The 18,268-nt window shown below is 42.2% G+C and overlaps 3 protein-coding genes across 3 annotated transcripts in view; 1 reads left to right on the top strand and 2 right to left on the bottom strand.

The window, feature by feature from the left end:
- Nucleotides 1-3: 3 nt before the first annotated feature.
- On the bottom strand, nucleotides 4-5,651 carry mrpl32 (mitochondrial ribosomal protein L32). The gene is made up of 3 exons (XM_022232773.2): nucleotides 5,489-5,651; nucleotides 2,005-2,242; nucleotides 4-1,377 (listed from the first exon to the last, which is right to left on the bottom strand). Exons 1-3 carry the CDS (start codon nucleotides 5,583-5,585, stop codon nucleotides 1,173-1,175), a joined length of 540 nt encoding a protein of 179 aa, XP_022088465.2. The 5' UTR covers nucleotides 5,586-5,651; the 3' UTR covers nucleotides 4-1,172.
- A 4-nt stretch (nucleotides 5,652-5,655) lies between these two features.
- Nucleotides 5,656-9,668, top strand: psma2 (proteasome 20S subunit alpha 2). The gene is made up of 5 exons (XM_022232772.2): nucleotides 5,656-5,799; nucleotides 6,517-6,726; nucleotides 7,584-7,706; nucleotides 8,233-8,452; nucleotides 8,751-9,668. The coding sequence occupies exons 1-5, from the start codon at nucleotides 5,705-5,707 to the stop codon at nucleotides 8,865-8,867; spliced, it is 765 nt and encodes a 254-aa protein (XP_022088464.2). The 5' UTR covers nucleotides 5,656-5,704; the 3' UTR covers nucleotides 8,868-9,668.
- Nucleotides 9,669-18,268, bottom strand: part of LOC110978061 (uncharacterized) — a 41,046-nt gene continuing 32,446 nt past the window's right edge. Inside the window, exons 51-60 of the mRNA XM_087140456.1 lie at nucleotides 17,389-17,442; nucleotides 17,197-17,268; nucleotides 16,415-16,486; nucleotides 15,239-15,259; nucleotides 14,790-14,852; nucleotides 14,144-14,303; nucleotides 13,103-13,206; nucleotides 12,256-12,330; nucleotides 11,565-11,789; nucleotides 9,669-11,462 (exon numbers count right to left, since the gene is read on the bottom strand). Coding sequence (XP_086996582.1) covers nucleotides 11,316-11,462; nucleotides 11,565-11,789; nucleotides 12,256-12,330; nucleotides 13,103-13,206; nucleotides 14,144-14,303; nucleotides 14,790-14,852; nucleotides 15,239-15,259; nucleotides 16,415-16,486; nucleotides 17,197-17,268; nucleotides 17,389-17,442 — 993 coding nt within the window. The 3' untranslated portion in view covers nucleotides 9,669-11,315. The remainder of the gene's footprint in view (nucleotides 11,463-11,564; nucleotides 11,790-12,255; nucleotides 12,331-13,102; nucleotides 13,207-14,143; nucleotides 14,304-14,789; nucleotides 14,853-15,238; nucleotides 15,260-16,414; nucleotides 16,487-17,196; nucleotides 17,269-17,388; nucleotides 17,443-18,268) is intronic.

Raw genomic sequence — 18,268 nt, forward strand, 5'->3', positions numbered from 1 at the left:
GAGTGGATTTTAGAAAACTTTATTTTTTGTAAACTGTGATGACCACATTGTCATTGAACAAAGAGAAAAGCACAAGTCGGTGACACAATACATGTATATAACTATCCAAATTCAAGAAGGAACTTTCTATAATGTTGGTTCCTTGGCAAACATCAAAATTGTGCATGGCTTTTCAGAAATCAATTGATTCTAGTGTGACTGTATTTAGTGAGTAGAAAACACTTCACATTCAAAGCATAATTTTTGCGGCATACCTCACAAAAGTAAGCTGATTAATTTGAAGTTTTATCATGCTTTGGTTCAGAAAAACAAAAACAAATAAAAAAGTATAACATTAGGCCCCCCAAAAGTCTCTGGTTTCTGGTCAGCGCACGCAACTGCCATAGACCTGCGTGACGGCAAAATAAAAAAGTTTTTATTTGGTATAAAATGATGTCCACAAGCTGCCCAACTTGCTACACTGACCGGAATCCTGCTACTGCGTAATTTTAACGTGTTTTTGATGGGGTATGGTTGAGCAATATGTCCAGTAAAGGAGTCCCTTTAGTTTCCCCATACATTTAGTTGGGCACTCTTTTTCAGATGACGTCATTTTTGTACATCTGGGAACCAGACAAATGATGTGGTCTTATGTCCTGTGCACATGTACAAACTGAAAATGCTTTCAAACAATAAAAGCGCAGGGGCCAGTCTATTTTAGTGTTGGTAGCGGCAGGCGTTTCATGTGCATGCAGTCGCAATGGACATCGCGCATTATACATGCATAATTTCCAGAAAAAAAATTTTAAAAAAATGCAGGTAAAAAAAAATCTACGTCGCCCCACCACTTTTAGAGCCAGCTCCTGACTAGAAACTGGAGACTTTTTGGGGGGACCTTAATGGAAGATTGATGGCACTTTCTTTCTATACTTGGGACTTTTTTTGACGATCTTTTGGGGAAAAATGAAAACCTACATGTACAGATGCTTTATGGGCCAAACACTTGGAAAGCATCGGAAATGGCAAACTCTTAATGCTGGTGGTTGGTCCATAGAGGGTGCTGTTACCTCCGTATTTGATGGTGTAAATCACTACAGATGGAGCCAGCTGACTGGACAAGCGGAGAACTCCAGAACAGACACATCCAAATGGAAGAGTCACAGGGAGATATCAAATGTTTGTGCAACTCAGGGCTACTCCAGCAGGGCCCTGCTGAACCAAGGGGGTCTTTTCTTTTTCATTTCAACGATCAACTTCTCCTTGTCCTCAGGCCTTGCCGTTTCTCCCTCGTACACGACGACGCTTTCCTTCTCTGGGAGCATTTGGGTCTCGTCTAGCTGGCCCATGAGTCGATCCCTGATTTCCCTTGTTTCCTGCCTTATTCTGATCAAGCAGTGTCTGGAGAAGGAGCAAGAAATATAGCGTTTTATAAAGGTCCCATATTATGCAGGTTGGTGTCAGATCTCCAGGTTATTCCTAGCACTTTGGGCCAGGAGGTGGGTGTAAGGAGGCTTCCCAGGAGAACCAATTGAAAAGAAACAATGTAACCAACAAATTGTTACATTTCCAATAAAAACTTAACTTCTACATATGGCTCTTGACGACACCTCCAATGGATTTCGATAACATCTGTATAAACAACTTTGTCCCATAGGCATAAAATCCAAGTTTATAATGATTATCTACTATGCCGAGTGAATTCCTGGCAAAACAACACACATACACAATTACCCATTTAGATATTCAAGAGTAGACATCAGTTGGGATTTCCATTCCATCTGCATTTAGCAGTTTGATTTCCTAGTAAGCAACACTGCTACAAGTAACTAGGTTCCCTTGTGGATTTTTAAAAATTATGCTTCTCGCTTGAACAAGTGTCATCCCCAAAATTTCTCTAGAGAGCAAACAAAAATGAACATTTGGACTTGCCCGCAGAGGCCCCCAGTTATCTTGCTATGGCTACAAACTTTCCAAGTAGACAACTTCTCTTTTGACATGTACATGTATTCCAAATGTTGAACTCACCCACAGAGAAACCCGATCATCCTGGTGTGACCACAGACTTCACAAGTAGTGAACCTCTCCTGGGGTATGTGTTTAATCAGCTTCTGTGTGTCCCTTCGTCGGGTGCGATTGCGCTGGATGGAGCGTCTGTGCTTGGGTACTGCCCACAACAGGCCATCGAAGATGCTCGCTAGGCCTCCACCACTGTCTGCTGCTCTGTCCTGAATTAACGCTGGACCTTGGATTGCGAGAGCTGGGCCTGAAGTAAAAAAAAAGTGCTTTAGTTTGTACGACTAAAACCACAATGGAACCCCTGATTGTGGGAAAATTTGCAGAATAAAATCACACCAACTTCACTGGCTCTTCAGCTGACAGACTTCTCTACATGTTATTTTTCATGCTCAAGGGAAAGGCAAAGTCCTCATTACTACCTCACTAGCCACGCTTGAGATCTCAATTCAATTGACTTAACCACTCACCAGCAGTATTATTTTTTGGCTGAAAATTCACATTTTTTTCAAATAAGCCAAGTTATAGCGGAACACTATTACTAAACAACCAAATGCCACAAATAGGCCCTACTGATTTGTAAGGGTCATTTGAACAGTATTTCTGATGTGATTTGCAGAAACCCTTTACACAGTGAGCTTTGTCATTTGGGTGCAAATATACTGCAAATTAATATGGGCAAACTCGTTTTCAGATACACTTATATTACATTAACGATTCCAGGTTGTCTACAACATGAATCTAGGCTGTCTTCAATCACGAATTAAACAGATCTGAAAACACAACAGCGTCCAGATCAATTTGAAATTGATTTGGACCAAAATGACGAAACTTATCACGTGAAGGGTTTTTGCAGGTCACATCACATTTGAACGAGTACATGTACAAGTACATTATATCTAACGTAACTTCTTATCTGTCAACAGCCCAGGATGCCTCTGTAGAGTGTTATTAGCTATCACAACAGGCTTTGCACGGCCAAGAAGTTCAGGTTTAATACACAGTCTGCCTTCACAGACTCCTCAGGCTTTGTGTGTAGACACACATGTACAAGACAAATGGGGGATGAGTGTGTTGAGACATTATCCGGACATGTGTGGAGGAAAGCTTGATGCTCAGCAGAGCTTGTGTACATGTATATCATGGACAGCTGGATCATGTTTGCATGATCCCCCCCCCCCCGCATGAATTAGTTGATCAGACAAAGCTGCACGATCGGTTAGTACGGTGTATTGTGACACCACCTGTCAATTCTTCCATCCAGCTGATTTCTCTAATTCACACTACATGAAGTGCTTAATTGTTTTCAGGTCCAAGATTTCTAACAGAACGGACCCATAGGGCAGCTTAATTGACCGTTCATGCATCACAGTTTACTTACTGATAAAACAGCAGTATGGTCAATGCTTTTATTGCTGTCTGGTTCCCAGACCAAAGACATCCAGACTGCTTATCACCCGTTAAATGATCAAGAACGAATCAGTGTAGAAAACGAATGGCCATGTTGAGACGACAGAATAAAGACCAAAACTTCACAAGCATGTCCTAAAAAGTGACATTTAGCTAAGGAAATTGTGAAGCATTTACTTAGAAAACATTTAGTTTTTTTCAGAAAAGTCTAGGTTTGTTTATAGGGGCATCAAGCGTTTTCCACAGGCCCACAGATGGAACTCTTTCCTGGTGATTTAATAAACAGATTAATCAGGTCAGTGAAGCCGGATACCAAAACTGAAAAAAAAATACGAAAACAAAATAAGAAAAATATCATAAAGCTTTCTCATCAAGTTCCCCATTTTTTTGGGTGGGGGGAGAGTTCCATAATACAGACACCAGTTATAATTCCCTATAGGCTACAGTGACCTATTTGCCATAAAGCAAAAACATACATCCAGAAGAGTTTAATTTAGGAAGGAAAATACCACTGTCGTTTACTGAGTAAACACGTCTCATAAGGTTTGTGTATGGGGTGTCAAGTGGCATCCATATGCAGAACTCTTTTCCGAAGGTAGTCTAGAGGACTGGCCCTCGTCTGGGGCTAGTCTCCGGGCCAAACTAGTGGGGGAAAGAGTTCCATATACACGGATGCCACTTGACACCCTGTGCTAAAACCCTATGCCTATGAGACTGGTCCGAAAAAGAAGTGTTTTCTTGGTATACAATGTGGTATTTTCCCTCATAAATTGAACTTTTCTTGACATGTTTTTGGTTTCTGAAGGCTATTAAGTCACTGTAAGGAAGAACTACTGGCGTCCTTATATGGCACTCTTCCCCTCGTGGGGTTACGCATGGTATTACTAATACGTTTGCTTAATGCATTGTAAAGTGACAACGGTTCCCAAAAATTCCAAATACTGACCAAACCTACCTTTATTACTACCTAAATGCCAAGTTAAACTGTTGGGGCTTCAACGATATTTCAGACTCCAAAATTTGTCAAAATCTGAGCATTTTTGATGCCTCCTCCCATTCAAATACACGTGCCTAGATTTCCCTAGCGCAATAAGTGTATGGGCGATCATGGTCCTCCAAGACACATGCATGAGTGGCCTATCCATGGTTTGAGCACAAGACTCGTTGATGTGACGTTTGGGAGTTCTACCAACGACTGTTTCCCAATCAACTAGTCTTTTGCCCAGACAACGTGGGAACGGGGCGAACGTCGGACCCCACAGTTCCAGGGGTACTATAATTCCACTCTAGGCGTGGAACGTTAGTATGACAATCCCGTCCAAAATAAAAAAACAGGAATACTAATGCTCCACTAAGTACAAAGTAGAGCTAGGCCCTATGCTTGTAACACACTCGAGCACGGACGGGGCGATGTGGGGATGGGACGAAGTGGAGATGGGGCGATGTGGGTATGGGGTTAAGTGGGGATGGGACAAAGTGGTTAGGGGGTTACGTGGAAATGGGGTGAAGTAACTGTAGGCCTAAAGCCTAACGCTCCAATCAGTATAGCCCCACTAGTGTGGCACGGACTCTCACTCCCGATCCATCCTTAGCCACACATCCGTATGCGCAATTTCGTGTCGGCGTACTGAACATTTTCGGCGGACCCACTTATTATCATATCAAGACATACGTAAACTGTTTGACATAGAAGAGCCGTCGAGACGATGAGGGGTCAAGGACGTATTGTTCAACGATCTTATTTTAAAGATGGCGACTGAGAGAGCGAGCCTGTTAGATTGAATGGATAAAGGCAAAAAGACTGTAAAATACCTGAATAATGTGAGTGAAATCATTCAATAAATGGTTTTTAGAAAATGGAAAGGTCAAGGATCATGTTCGTGTGCAAAAGAAATTGCGCCCACGATGATAAGTGGGTGCGCCGAAAATGTTCAGTACGCCGACACGAAATTGTGCATACGGATGTGTGGCTAAGGATAGACCGGGAGTGACTGTGCCACACTAGTGGGGCTACACTCAGTTGAGCTAGACTTTTTGATAAGAATGAGCCTAAATCATTCTGGAAACAATTATAAAAAGTCCTTACCCAAGGGTGGATTACCTCCAAATCTCTCCCAAAATCTTAATTCCAACTCTCGGAAGGAAAGGTGAAATTTTTGAAGGATTCTAGACAACTTATTCATTTTCCAAATTACAGCTCTTTGAGTCTTTGCAATCAACCCGGTTTGTGGTTACAGCGCCCTCACGTGCTGAATGGAGAGTCAGGTTCCCTGCTTTTTGCTCGCATGTTAACTATAGTTGAATGCGTCTGGTAGCGTCTGGTTGCAGAGCAGTTATAGCAAGATCATTCATTCACACCATGACTGAGCGATACAGTTTTTCCTTGACAACTTTTAGGTAAATTTCCGATAAACCGATTTTATAGTTAATCCAGGCTGGAAGATTGTATATCATACTTCTTTTAATTTCATGTGGAAAGATTATATTTCTTTTTTTTAAGTTGGTTTTTTTTCTCTTTAAATTTTTTGTCATTAGGCTATTTGCAAAGTCATGAGCACGGCTGTGCCTAGCCCAATGGACTCCCTGACCGTACTACGTTACGGAAGGAAATGAAGACAACGTCCAACCATGTTTTATTCCTCCATGGTCCAACCTGGGCTAGGCTGTGCCCTGCTTACCTCATGATGTGTAATATTTTCTAATAAGCCTTTTGTGAGTTAAATTTGAATAAAATCTGGTGTACTGAGTTCTTTAAATTCACGTGAACATAACAGTAGGGACAGAAATGGGATTTTTGAAGTTGCTCTATAAGCTTTATGACTGTGTTGTGTTGAAAGAGGGGATAATTCTGAGCACATTGATACCAATATGTCTGTATTTGGTCGAGGCGTTGCTGAGATATGGCGATTTGAATTTTCTGAAAATGGGAATTTTTCGTTCTTTTTCTTAATGGAGATCTCATTTCAATGCCTACATCTGTATCTTTTGAGAAAGTATCTTTTAAATGGTTCAAATTACATTTATTCAAGGAATCGTTCAGTAATTTCTCTCATGTGCGGATGAAACAATCTCATTTCTCTCAATGCCTACATCTGTCTCTATTTTCCCTTGCAGCCCATCTGGGAAGCTAGTACAGATTGAGTATGCCCTAAATGCTGTGGCAGCAGGTGCCCCCTCTGTGGGCATCAAGGCATCCAATGGCGTCGTCATAGCAACAGAGAAGAAGCACAAGTCAGTTCTGTACGACGAGCACAGCGTGTGCAAGATTGAGAAGATCACCAAGAACATTGGCATGGTCTACAGCGGCATGGGCCCAGACTACAGGTATGGTTGCTGCCTCTAACTTGAAACTTCTTTATTTTAGCGAGCCAACCTTTCCTACCTTACCTGCCAGTTTAAAGGGGATGTACCCTCCCAAAGTCTTCAAGTTGAAGAAATGTCATACCTTGTCAAAAATATTAACATAAAATAAATGATTGGATTAGAAAAATTATAAGATTGAATAAGAAAAGTGCAATGCTTCTTGGGGGCGCTTGGGATTTCTGGCAAACACAGATGCTCAGCTCTCAGAAAAATTATGGTTTTTCAGATTCCAGGATACAGTTACAGTCACACAGAATCTGGCTGCAATTTAGGCATAGCTAGAGTTCAAGGCCTTCATAGTAGCAAGGGTGATTCCAGTTATGTTTTATAAACATCACCGTTCTTGAGTCCACCAAGAGTGTGGGTCTTGAGTGGCAGTCCGCCACTTTTAAACACTCTGGAAGCAAGTTGAGGGCATTCTTCATTTCTGATTATATCTGAGAAAGACTGGAGACCTGGCCTCATCCCGCATACAAAGAGAGGCAACACCATCAGGGCGTCCAAAGTCGTGTTGGTTCTGTTTCTGTTTGTTTCTGCTTGGTCTAGACCTTAGGTACAGTAGGTATATACATGCTCACCAAATGCACTGCCATTTTGTGTGCACATGGAAAATTCCCTTTTTATAAGTTGACTCCCATCAAAAGTTATAAGAGCGATTCAGACTATATAATATGATTGGGATATTGAGGGCCATGTTCAGACTATAGCTGGAAGAGATTCTTCAGTGGAGTGGTCACACAAACTCTCTTTCCAAAGAATGGTGACAGTGGAAGTAAAATTTCACGAGCACGTGTGAATTTGGACATTGCTGTGGACAGGTTATTGGTGAGACAAGCTCGGAAGTTGGCCCAGGGTTACTTCTTGACGTACCAGGAGCAGATTCCAACAGCTCAGCTCGTCCACAAAGTGGCAAATGTCATGCAGGAATACACACAGATTGGGTAAGTTACTCGACTGGAAGGCTTGTAGTCCTTCCACAAGTACCCTTCATAAATCCTTTCACCAAGAGCAGTGATAAGAAACAGAGCAAACAACAACGAAGAGATGCTTTTGTCACAGTTCATGTCAAACGCAAACTTGCAGTCATGTCCACTACAGTGCTGCAGACTGCAACACTGTGATAGTTACTATGGGGGTATATTTGTAATGGGGACAACTTTGTCCCCACGACTCTGTCCCTAATTTCCTAACTGAAGAAAGGGTCCCCACAAGGCGAGGCCACCCAGACATAGGCGCACCTACACACCCCATACTTGTTCCGTTGTCATGGAGACAAACACGATAATATTACCTATTTTGTGGCAACCGAAAACATGGGAACAGAGACATGTCCCTGCAACTTGGTCCTAATTTGTCCAACAGAAGAAAATGTCCCCTTAACGTCGTGAAGGCCTGTCCACAAATTCCTTCAACAGTTAATATATGCAGTGCCATAACTTGGCAGTCTTTGTTTTTATCCTCATCCAGCGGTGTGCGTCCGTTTGGCGTGTCCCTCCTCGTCGCTGGCTGGGACGAGGACGATGCCAAGCCCTTCCTCTTCCAGTGCGATCCTTCAGGGGCCTACTTCCCCTGGAAGGCCACGGCCATGGGCAAGAACCACATCAATGGCAAGACCTTCTTGGAGAAGCGGTACAACGAGGACTTGGAGTTGGAGGATGCAGTCCATACCGCTATACTCACTCTCAAGGTAGGAGGGTTGTTGTCGTCAAGACACCGTAACCCTAAAACAGTGTTTTTTTCCAGGTTATCTGGCAGCTGGGGGGGTCTTGCCTGTTTTGTGTTTAAAATCTTTGAAACTTCACATGCCCGCAGCCTTTCATCAGGAGTACATCATGTAGAGTTCAATTGGTTCAAGAGTTTTGCGCTGCAGTATCGCAAATGTAATTTCTTGGGGGGCGGGTTAGGTGTCAGTTTTGACTGTATCTGCAGACACTGGACCAAATTCATTTCATAGTTCAATTTCCCTTTTTTTTTTAATCTGACAGGAAAGTTTTGAAGGGCAGATGAACGAGGATAATATAGAGATAGGAATCTGCAACGAGAGTGGATTCCGCCGACTGGAACCAGCTGAAGTAAAGGATTACCTAGCATCAATAGCATAGCATCATCATAGCGTCAATTATACGACCAACACCTGTAAAGTACGTACATGTAATGTAGACACTTGCACTACTGATGTGAGTTGCCTCAGGGAACCCACATCCTTGTTACTCAGTAGACCCCTGTACTGATGACGCCACACTTTGTGTGTGTGCTTTACTATGGTTGTCAGTGGGCCATGGGTCCCCACTGGCTCCATAGGAAGGTGCGTGTAAACCACAGTGCGATGCCATCTGCACTTACGCCTATTCCTTTTAGAGATTTGATTTTGACATTTTAACAACATATGATTTTTTTTTCAACTTTGTCAACACAGCTTCAAGTGATATTTGACCACTAACTCATATCAGTGTTGTATTCGAATTGTGTCATACCGAGCCATTCTCGCTAGACAAACACGAATATAGATTCTTGTTTATAATTTTGTTAAACTGATGCAGCAATGACCTGAAATCCCTGTCATTATGAAGTTTGATACATTTTATTTTTGAAGACGCTTACCTAGGCACAGATTGCTACGTTTAGGAACCTGTCTTATTTTGGCCTGTTCAGCTTTTTTAGCCTGTAGGCACATCAACAAAGATGCCAAAACGTCAATATGACCTAAACCCTCAAGCCATTGATAGCTGAATCCACAGACAAGTAGTCTGCTAGACTTTCTGCCACTGTCAGTCATCAGTCACATGCAATGTAACCTCAGTTTTTGTATTTAAATGCTGTTCATGCGAACTAAGGAGCCCACTTTGGTTTGTAATTTTGTCATCTGAAAAGTTTGAAAGAAAATAAAACTAATTAATACAAGATGATTTTTCGTGCTTTATTGCTTTCTTTATGATAAACTGCCAAACTGCTCCAAAGACGCTTTTGAAGCACGCACAACATTTGGACACGTGATTACAAAAATCAGTAGTTCTAAGTGATATTCTGAAACTTAGTTTTCCTTTGTAAATCACAGCTACCAAAACAGTCGATTTTTGCACAGACTGGCAGCATGCTGTTGGAAAATGTCAAACAGTGGGGGGACTGGATCAGGTCAACATCCCTTTCTCTTCCGTTCATCTAAAATACATTACATTTAGTTTGGTCCAAATGGTGATCGCTTTACAATCACTAAATAAAGGAATAACTGATGTAATGACCGGTCTGGCATTTTTCATGCCCTGTCTATCCTCAGAGGCGGAGGTAGCAAAATGTTTTCATGACGACGACATTCAACCAAATGTGACTGGATCACGCAAACATGAGTCTTGATGCCACAATTAGGATAATTTTGTTTTAGTATCCAGGAGACAGAACAAATTGAGTTCTATGTCTTTGATCTATTGCCTGTTCTGGCATCCTGATGAAAGTGGACAATATATTGGTGAAAAATGTTGAGGGTTCCTGATGATTTACACGGTGCAGGATTCTCTCCTGGGCCTTTCATTCAAAGTTGCGCTGGCGACTCGGTGCTCATTTTGTTAGGTAACCTAGGTTGGGTCACAAGTGAACTGAGGTTAAAGTTTTGAGTGCTGTGAGCTTTTCTGGAGGACATGAGATTGTAGCAATACTTCGACAAGGGGCACACCCCATGTGACGTGCCTTGTGGCATCTAAGAGATGCAAGTGACCTCACATTCTGTTTGAAAAATCCTGTCACGCTACATTTAGACCAATAAAAATGCATCATGAAAAACATGACACATCAACCATGTCAAGGTTAGTACTTCTTAACTGTAAACTCGAGAACAGGCAAATATGGGGAGGCATCACATAAAGCTGCAGAGTCTAACATCTACATTTAAAAGCAACAGTTCTTTCTAAATTGTAGCATCAATATATCTGTATTAACCCCTTCGCTCCGGGAGACGTCGACAGCCGCGGCTTTGTGTGAGGATTAGTGCATAGCACACATATATTCTATTCATCATGCACCTGCGGTTTCAATGTGGGCCTGCGCTGGACAGGGCGTTGCATACTGGGCATACCACAGCCCAGCAGTCCCAGTCAAAAGAATCCCGGCATGAAGGGGTTAAAACAGCAGCACTTTTAATTAAGTACAAAGGTAGACTTTGCTCTTGATTTTTACTAATAAGAATACAGAAGACTTCATCAGCCTAAAGATACTAGCACCATTAATTTCCTCGGCAGCCTTTAAAGGGGAACACATTATTGAAATCAATTATCAGGCAGTTGTGATTTTCTGTCATGGCAGTTGACAAAGGAGACAAACGATCCCAAATTTCGCCTGGATCCTGTCAAATGCTGATGAAGCTTAGTTCACTGTGAAAATGTGCAACGTTCACCCGGCCTACCTTGCATGAGCAGGAAGGCCTGATTCCCCTGAGTGTGTGCATGTAGCAAAGCTACACAAAGAGTTTTCTCTGTCTTTCTGTGTGTTTGTTTAGTTTGTATCTCCCCACCCCATCAGAAATGACTGCCATGACACAACTGCTGAGAAATTGTCTGCCTCTATGAGAAGCAGACAGGGCCGACTTCCACCCCGAATTGTTGCTTGGCTCTGCCCACATCCAACACGGCAAAGTCAACCAAGGGTAGACGTTCGGTTTTCTTCGTGGTGAAGGAGACGGTGGTCTTGCCCCAGGTGTTGTCGTGCATCTGAAACATTTGCAAACACAACGGGCAGTTAGTGGTGACTTTGTCGTGAACCAAAGCCATGGAGGAGTCATATTAGGAAGTGAGGCAGACACAGATACCTACCGTGCACCCGTCTTCTCCTTCCACTTCATACTGCAAGTCTTTCCGGGTGTTCTTGATGTTCATGCGCACGTCATTGGGTCCCACTAGGGTCAGAGCTTTGACCACGCTACCGGCTTTGTTGGCCACGGCGTGGGAATTCCTGCAGTGATAGGTGAGGTTCTGCTTGGCCTGAGAGTAGATGAGTCGCAGGAGGGTCAGCTGGACGGGCTTGACGCTGTAGCTGATCTGCAAGGAGAGTTAAGTGAAGAGAATTTGAATTGAGTACAAGCTAACGGGTTGTGATCTGAATGCATCTCTTTCTACACGATATTTTAACAAGCAATGAATGAAATCCTGGCAAAACTGGATGGGAAATCTTCAAGACTAAAAAGTACTGCAATTACCACCACCCCTTTTTAAAACGAGTTGTGGTTACACTTGTAACACTCCTCTATTTATATCTGAAAGAAAGCCTTTAGGAATGCCCCAGCCATGACTAAAAAAATTGACAGTTTGCAAGCTTTCTGGAGTAGCACAAGCACAGATAATTTTGTAGTTTAACTTGGGTCTCAGCTGCCATCTCCACGTATATCAGGGAGTAGGTGGACAAGTATGCCAAGTACAGGTTTTTCAATTGTGAATTTTCTTTCATCTCCCGGCCAGATCTCTGTCTGAGAAAAGCCCCGACATTCGAACACTGAAGCAAACTTACAATGGAGCCATTCCTCATGCTGGAGAAGTCGACTGGTTCCTCTGTGTCGCCAAGATAGTAGGTGGCCTTGGGGATCTGAAACAAAGCCCAAACACAAATAACTGCAGTGAAGACCCCAAAAGACCATCACAAGACCGCAAGACCTTCACAAGACCTCCAGTCTGAATTCAAATCACAAGCTATTCAAACGAGCAACACCAAAGCAATCCTTTGTTATGATTCTTCATAAGTGATAATGATTAACCACTACCTGCCGGGGACTCCGGAATCGGAGACGTATGGTTTATATGCGTGGCCGGGGTCTCCGAACTCGGACAAAGGAAACAGGGCCCTGTAACAAAAGACCGTACTCCGAACAAAAGACCAGGCTGCTGGGCATTACCGACATTTTTCACTCTCAAAAAAGGTGATTATCCAGCCTTGTTTTGAAACCGTATACCAGGGTTTGGGGCATTGAGAGCGAGGGGATTACCACCAGGGACAAAAGCGCTCCACCACCGCAGCGATGAGCCACACAGCACCGCTGCACGCTAATCTGGCCCCTATTGAAAAGAGGTCAGCAGTGCACTGAGCCAGGTTCGTGAACAAAAGACAATTATACAACACCGCACAATCCGGGCTCTGTTTACAAGGCTGCTGGCCTGGCTGAAATACTTGGGAGTCGATGAAGGTCACCTGTCAACTTAGAGTAGTGCCTAAAGATTACTTCGTGCAGCTATAAACAACCGTTAAATAAAATGAATTTTTGAAAGATTTTGAAAATGGTAAAAATGATAGTCATGCCGGACCAGCATCATCAACATTGAAAAATGCCCCGGCATGAAGTGGTTAATACGAGATAAGTTACCTTCGTCTCATCAGGGAAGATACAGGTGCCATTGGTCTTCTTGTCGCAGTAGGCCACAAACTTATCATAGTCGGAGCCTCTGCTGGGATCCAGGGTGTAGTAACCTTATAGTCAATACAGAATAGAGTTTTGCATTTCTTAAATATGCTGGCCATCTATGCAGCAGGCACTGCAAGCACTGTGCCTCAGGCTAATGACAAGATTGGGGGCCTACAACACACACACACACACAAGAAAAGTTTCAGCATCTCCGATTTTTTTTAGGGCCGAGTCAATTGGAATAATTCACTATTAAAATATTTGTCCTTCAATTTGATTGAATAGCCGAATATTCAGTCGTACCGACCGGTAGATTGTAGATGAACAAACCACATACAAAATCTGTTGCAATAACACAATATTACATTATGATCAATCTAATAGCTTCTCACATCTAGGAGTATCTCCAGCCACGATTTAGCAAGATTTAAGAGATGAACAAGACTTCTTGCCCTGTACAAAATTTCTATTCCTTTTAGAATTGTTTAAACGCTTTTCATTTGAATCTGCTCGATACAGGCCTCCAAAGTGCAATTTTTCTCATTTAAAACTAAAGAAAATTTTCCCTTCCTTTTCATGAACTAAAGCAGTGCATGAGCTATGACAGTCATGTACCTAGGGCTGACTTTACCGGTAGGGCCTACACCGGTACTTTGGCTTATAAAACAATCTTGTCTATTGCCTGCGGAATATTCAATCCAGCCCTAAATCCTTGTCTTGGGATCCACAACTTCTGGTACACTGTTACTAGACATTTCTGAACACATGGTGTTTCGTAGTGTGTCCATTTTTTTTTTCTGTCCTGAAGTTTTGTTCTTGATGTCAGGGGAGAAAAGTATTGAGTATAAACCCACGATGATGTATAAACTTCATTTTCTAATGTAATCCCACAAGAATCTGGCAGTTTACAATTGAGACTGGTATATTCGCCCATGGCAATTTTAAAGGAGAAGTTCTAAACTCTTCAAGCAGGGGAGGATTATTTCTTGAACCAGCACTCACCACTTGGAAGTATGGGGTGGCACCTGAAGAGATCCTTGCAGGAGCGGGCTGGATACTCTGGCTCACCGTTGGGTAGCAACAGCCTCTCAATGCGGTTCCTCAGCTGGATGATGCGGGCCTCATAGTCATCCTCATCAATGGTGGCATCATCTCCATAGTACTGGCAAGACAAGAAATTACATTACTGAATGGCAGAAATTGCTGGCCTTGAAAATTCCTCAATCAAATTTTCTCGCCTGACTTAAAACAGATGAATTCAATTTCTGCTTGTAAAGCACATTCTTTACAACCCAATAGAAAAGTGACTTGCAGAATTTTCATACATATTTCTATTACTTTGAGATAGTACTCTTTCCAACTAATTAGAGCCCAGTAGACCAGGCGTCACAGCGGGCCCACTGCGTATATCAACAAAAATCCTTTTTGCCTTTCCACAAAGTTGTGAAATTCTTTTATAATATTAAACTTGCTTGAAAAATTTTTTGGTCTGTTGGTTTGGTATTAAATATTATATGGTATTCAAAATTGGGAACTTATTAAACATGAATTTCAGCATCTAAGGGACATACAGCGCATTTAAGCACCATCATACATCAAGTTAATTCATGTTCCCAAGAGGGACTTTGCAACAGGTCTTGCAACTTACAGTAGCGTATGGGTTGGGTCCCTTGTCGACCTGGGCAGTGGCATACGAGCCAGAATAGGCATACTGCAGGTCAAACGATGAAACAAAATCCACACAGTGAGAAAGCTGACAGTGAAGTTGTGAGAAGGAACTTCCACAAGTGATTAAACAATGGTAGTTTGTTTGGAATGCCAGGGGATGACGGTTGACCCAATTTTGCTTTCTGAGAAGTATTTTGCGCACAGAAACAAAAATTCATTGAGAATTTTAAGAATAATTTGAAATAAAAAATAAAAAAGTCAATATCCCTGGTGATTTCTGTCATTTCCTGCACATTTAGGTTGAAAACTATTACAGAGAATGTAGGCCAACTGATAATTTCTGCACTTTTACATATAAAGATGACCTTGACATTTTTGTTGAGACAAAAGTAAATTCTGATGTGCAGTAAATTGCCCACGTTTACTTACCCCTGAGTAGCTGAGAGCTCCCTGTGAGGCAAGAAAAAAGAATTATGTTTGGCTTTTTCCTAAGAAATAATACAGTTTATACCAATATGTGCCACTTTCACATAAAAATTGCAAGAAACTTCGGCTTTGATCATTGATGACAGTTAAGCAAATAGGCCAGCAGGGGTTTATGTGTCGATGGAAAAGAGGGGGGCTTTGTTACAAAGTAATGACATCGTGATAATTAGGCCGACATCCTACATACATGCTCATCTGCATATGGTGCATAGCGCCACACAGCGCACATGATCTGGGTGCAATCAAACCCAAAGGGTCTTTGCATGGGTACCGAGTTCATGTTTTAAAAGCAATAGCATTCCAAAGTCCGCCATGCCTCTCTTGTTACACATGAGGGATGCTATATCCACAGAGCCCATGAGCAGAACAAGAGTTGGTTCAAAACCAAAGGTAAGTTCAAACCCTCCAATATATGTAGTTACCTCCCAGAACCACTCTCAGCTATGCCCTACCACTTTGTGACTGTAAGAACCTAACCATACACTGCTGGGGAACCCTGTTTTGGGTACCTTGGACTTATATGCAAAGCCAGGCTGCCTGAAATCGGACAAAAGAGCTGGGCCTTGTAACAAAAGACTGTACTCGGAACGAAAGACTGAGTTGCTGGGAATCACCAACATATTTTCAGTTGTCAATAGTGGAGGAAATCTGTCATTGTTTTCAAAGATTATATCACTGTTTGTGGCATTCAGCACGAGTGGATTACCACCAGGGACAAAAGCACTCCAGCCCCCCCCCCAACGATGAACGATACAATATAGCTGCATGCTAATCTGGCCCCTATTGAAAAGACGCCAGCAGTGCACTATGCCGGTTTCGGGAACAAAAGAAAATTACATAACACCACACAACCTGGGCTCTTTTTACAAGGCAGCAGGCCTGGCTGAAATACTCAGGCGTCAATAAATGTTGTCTGTCAGATTAAAGTAGCCACCATACAGTCATTTGTGTGGGAGTAAATGAAGTTTAAATGATTTTTTAAAGAATTTTAAAAACGGAAAATCTTGAAAATCCCCCAGTTTTACGTCATGCAACTTCAATTTACACCCGGCAGCAAGTGGTCAAGGTAGCAAAGCTTATAGGTAGTGAAACAGCATCAGGAAGGAAGGCTTGACTCACTGGTGCTCCGGCAGGTCCTGGGGGTCCTGGGGGTCCAGCTGGTCCAGACCTTCCAGAAGGACCACGTTGGCCCTAGAAAAGCAGATTGACATTATGATTTCAATGAAGGATTAAACATAAAATGAAACTATTTTTCTTGATGTTTGCATGTTGTTATCTCACGAGCTCTTTTCTTCTTTCCTTTTATGTAGCCTCTAACTTTTTGAGTAGTTTTTGTCTTGCTCCAGTCAGGCATGGCTGCCATTACAAGACTGAAGTAGCTGACAACAGTGTTTCAGATTTAAATTCAGCCTCAACCATTTTAGAGCAGTTAGACCAATGGTTGATTCAGATCTTGGGGCAAACTAAATTCTTTAAAATACTTTTTGAAATGCAGAACTGACAGATTCAAGCGTAGCTTGTTTCCCTTGTGTGGCAGTTGTCATTAGAATTAAATTAAATAGTACTTTTCAAGGCTGAATAACATTGATGATCAGATCAGACTAATGACTGTTTATTTTTTTCTTTGAATATGTTAACGTGAACCAAATTTGTAACTTCTGGAAACAAATTCTCTCAAAGTTTGAGTTCATTGAAAATATCATTATTTCAGTACCATCACTGTATTCCACACTGTAATTGAATTTCATGCACAGATGTGTTACGTAAGCAGTTAAAAGAAAAATGAATTAAAACAAGCAAAAACCATCACCAGGACAGGGAAGGCAACGGACATCCTTGCTCCCACTCTGCGGGTAGATTCCAACCAGTCTAAGTGGAGATTACGTTACTGCAACACTTACCCCTGGTCCAGTCATACCGCGGGGACCTTGCACACCGTCCTTACCGTTCCTGCCGCGAGCACCATCGATACCCTGAAAGAAGAAAAGCAGGTATCATCAGTGAAATCATAGTGGAACATGCCAACCAGGCTCCCGGACGATCACAGTAATGATAACAGAGGGTTCTGAATAGACGAGAGACAAGTTACTCACTGAAGGTCCAGCAGGGCCAGGTCGTCCGTTCTCACCACGGGCACCAGTGGAGCCCTTGCCAAGAGAGGGGGAAAAAAACAAGAGAAATAATCCAGAAATGAAGACAGCATCTCAGGGATTCACAGAGAAAATAAGGCAGTGAGCTGAACCACTTTACCGATGGCATTATTTTGGCCCAAAATTTCGACCTTTGAAAAAGAATACCAGCCAACTTTTGATATACAGCCCAAAACCACAACTACTGACTTGTTGGAGTCATTTGAACAATTTTTTTACATATTTTTTACAGCAACATTGTATTTCTCAATACTCCGGGGTACGCCCACAGACCAATATGTAACCAGCTCATCAGCAGGAAAGGTGTATTGTGTCACAAATTGCTAATATCCTAAGCTTTCATTTGATATATAATTCATCACAGTGGCATTTTGCATTTTGGAGTTATTTCTAGCTGCATATTCATATAATTTCACTTTATCACGCATGCTTTTTTAAATTATGCCCTTTAAACATAACGAACAGAAACATTCAACTTAAATTAGACACTCTCTTGGTTTTCCTTAGCAACAGAGGCTTTCTGGTCAAGCAATTGGCTTCAAAATATTTCCAAATATTTTCACCATTGGCACATGGAATAGGCCATTACGCCTTAATACACCTGTTTGCAGAGCGGGTCATATATTTGCTACCATAACAGGCTGTGTGCGGAGGCAAAGTCTGCATCCACAAACTTTTCTAAACTTTGTGTGAGTGTGCAGAACAAAAGGAGGATAAGTATGTACAAAATATCAGCCACAAGTGAGTCTAGGTGTGCATGGATCAGTTGTCTTCGTATAAAACAGATTGCCTGGTCATGATCACACAATCATGATCACACGAT

The sequence above is a fragment of the Acanthaster planci genome, linkage group LG08 (assembly GCF_054643075.1).
Source record: "Acanthaster planci isolate LZ-2023a linkage group LG08, COTS_SCS, whole genome shotgun sequence".
In the NCBI taxonomy this organism is placed as follows: Eukaryota; Metazoa; Echinodermata; class Asteroidea; order Valvatida; family Acanthasteridae; genus Acanthaster; species Acanthaster planci.

Bases quoted from the DNA above. Each gene is read 5' to 3' on its own strand.
- mrpl32 (XM_022232773.2), bottom strand. From the start codon at position 5,585: ATGAATAAGTTGTCTAGAATCCTTCAAAAATTTCACCTTTCCTTCCGA. The intron at 2,243-5,488 runs GTAAGGACTTTT...TTTTTACTTCAG, and splicing joins TGGAGGTAATCCACCCTTGG to GCCCAGCTCTCGCAATCCAA. The intron at 1,378-2,004 runs GTGAGTTCAACA...CTCCTTCTCCAG, and splicing joins ATGATCGGGTTTCTCTGTGG to ACACTGCTTGATCAGAATAA.
- psma2 (XM_022232772.2), top strand. From the start codon at position 5,705: ATGCGTCTGGTAGCGTCTGGTTGCAGAGCAGTTATAGCAAGATCATTC. The intron at 5,800-6,516 runs GTAAATTTCCGA...TTTCCCTTGCAG, and splicing joins TTTTCCTTGACAACTTTTAG to CCCATCTGGGAAGCTAGTAC. The intron at 7,707-8,232 runs GTAAGTTACTCG...ATCCTCATCCAG, and splicing joins CAGGAATACACACAGATTGG to CGGTGTGCGTCCGTTTGGCG.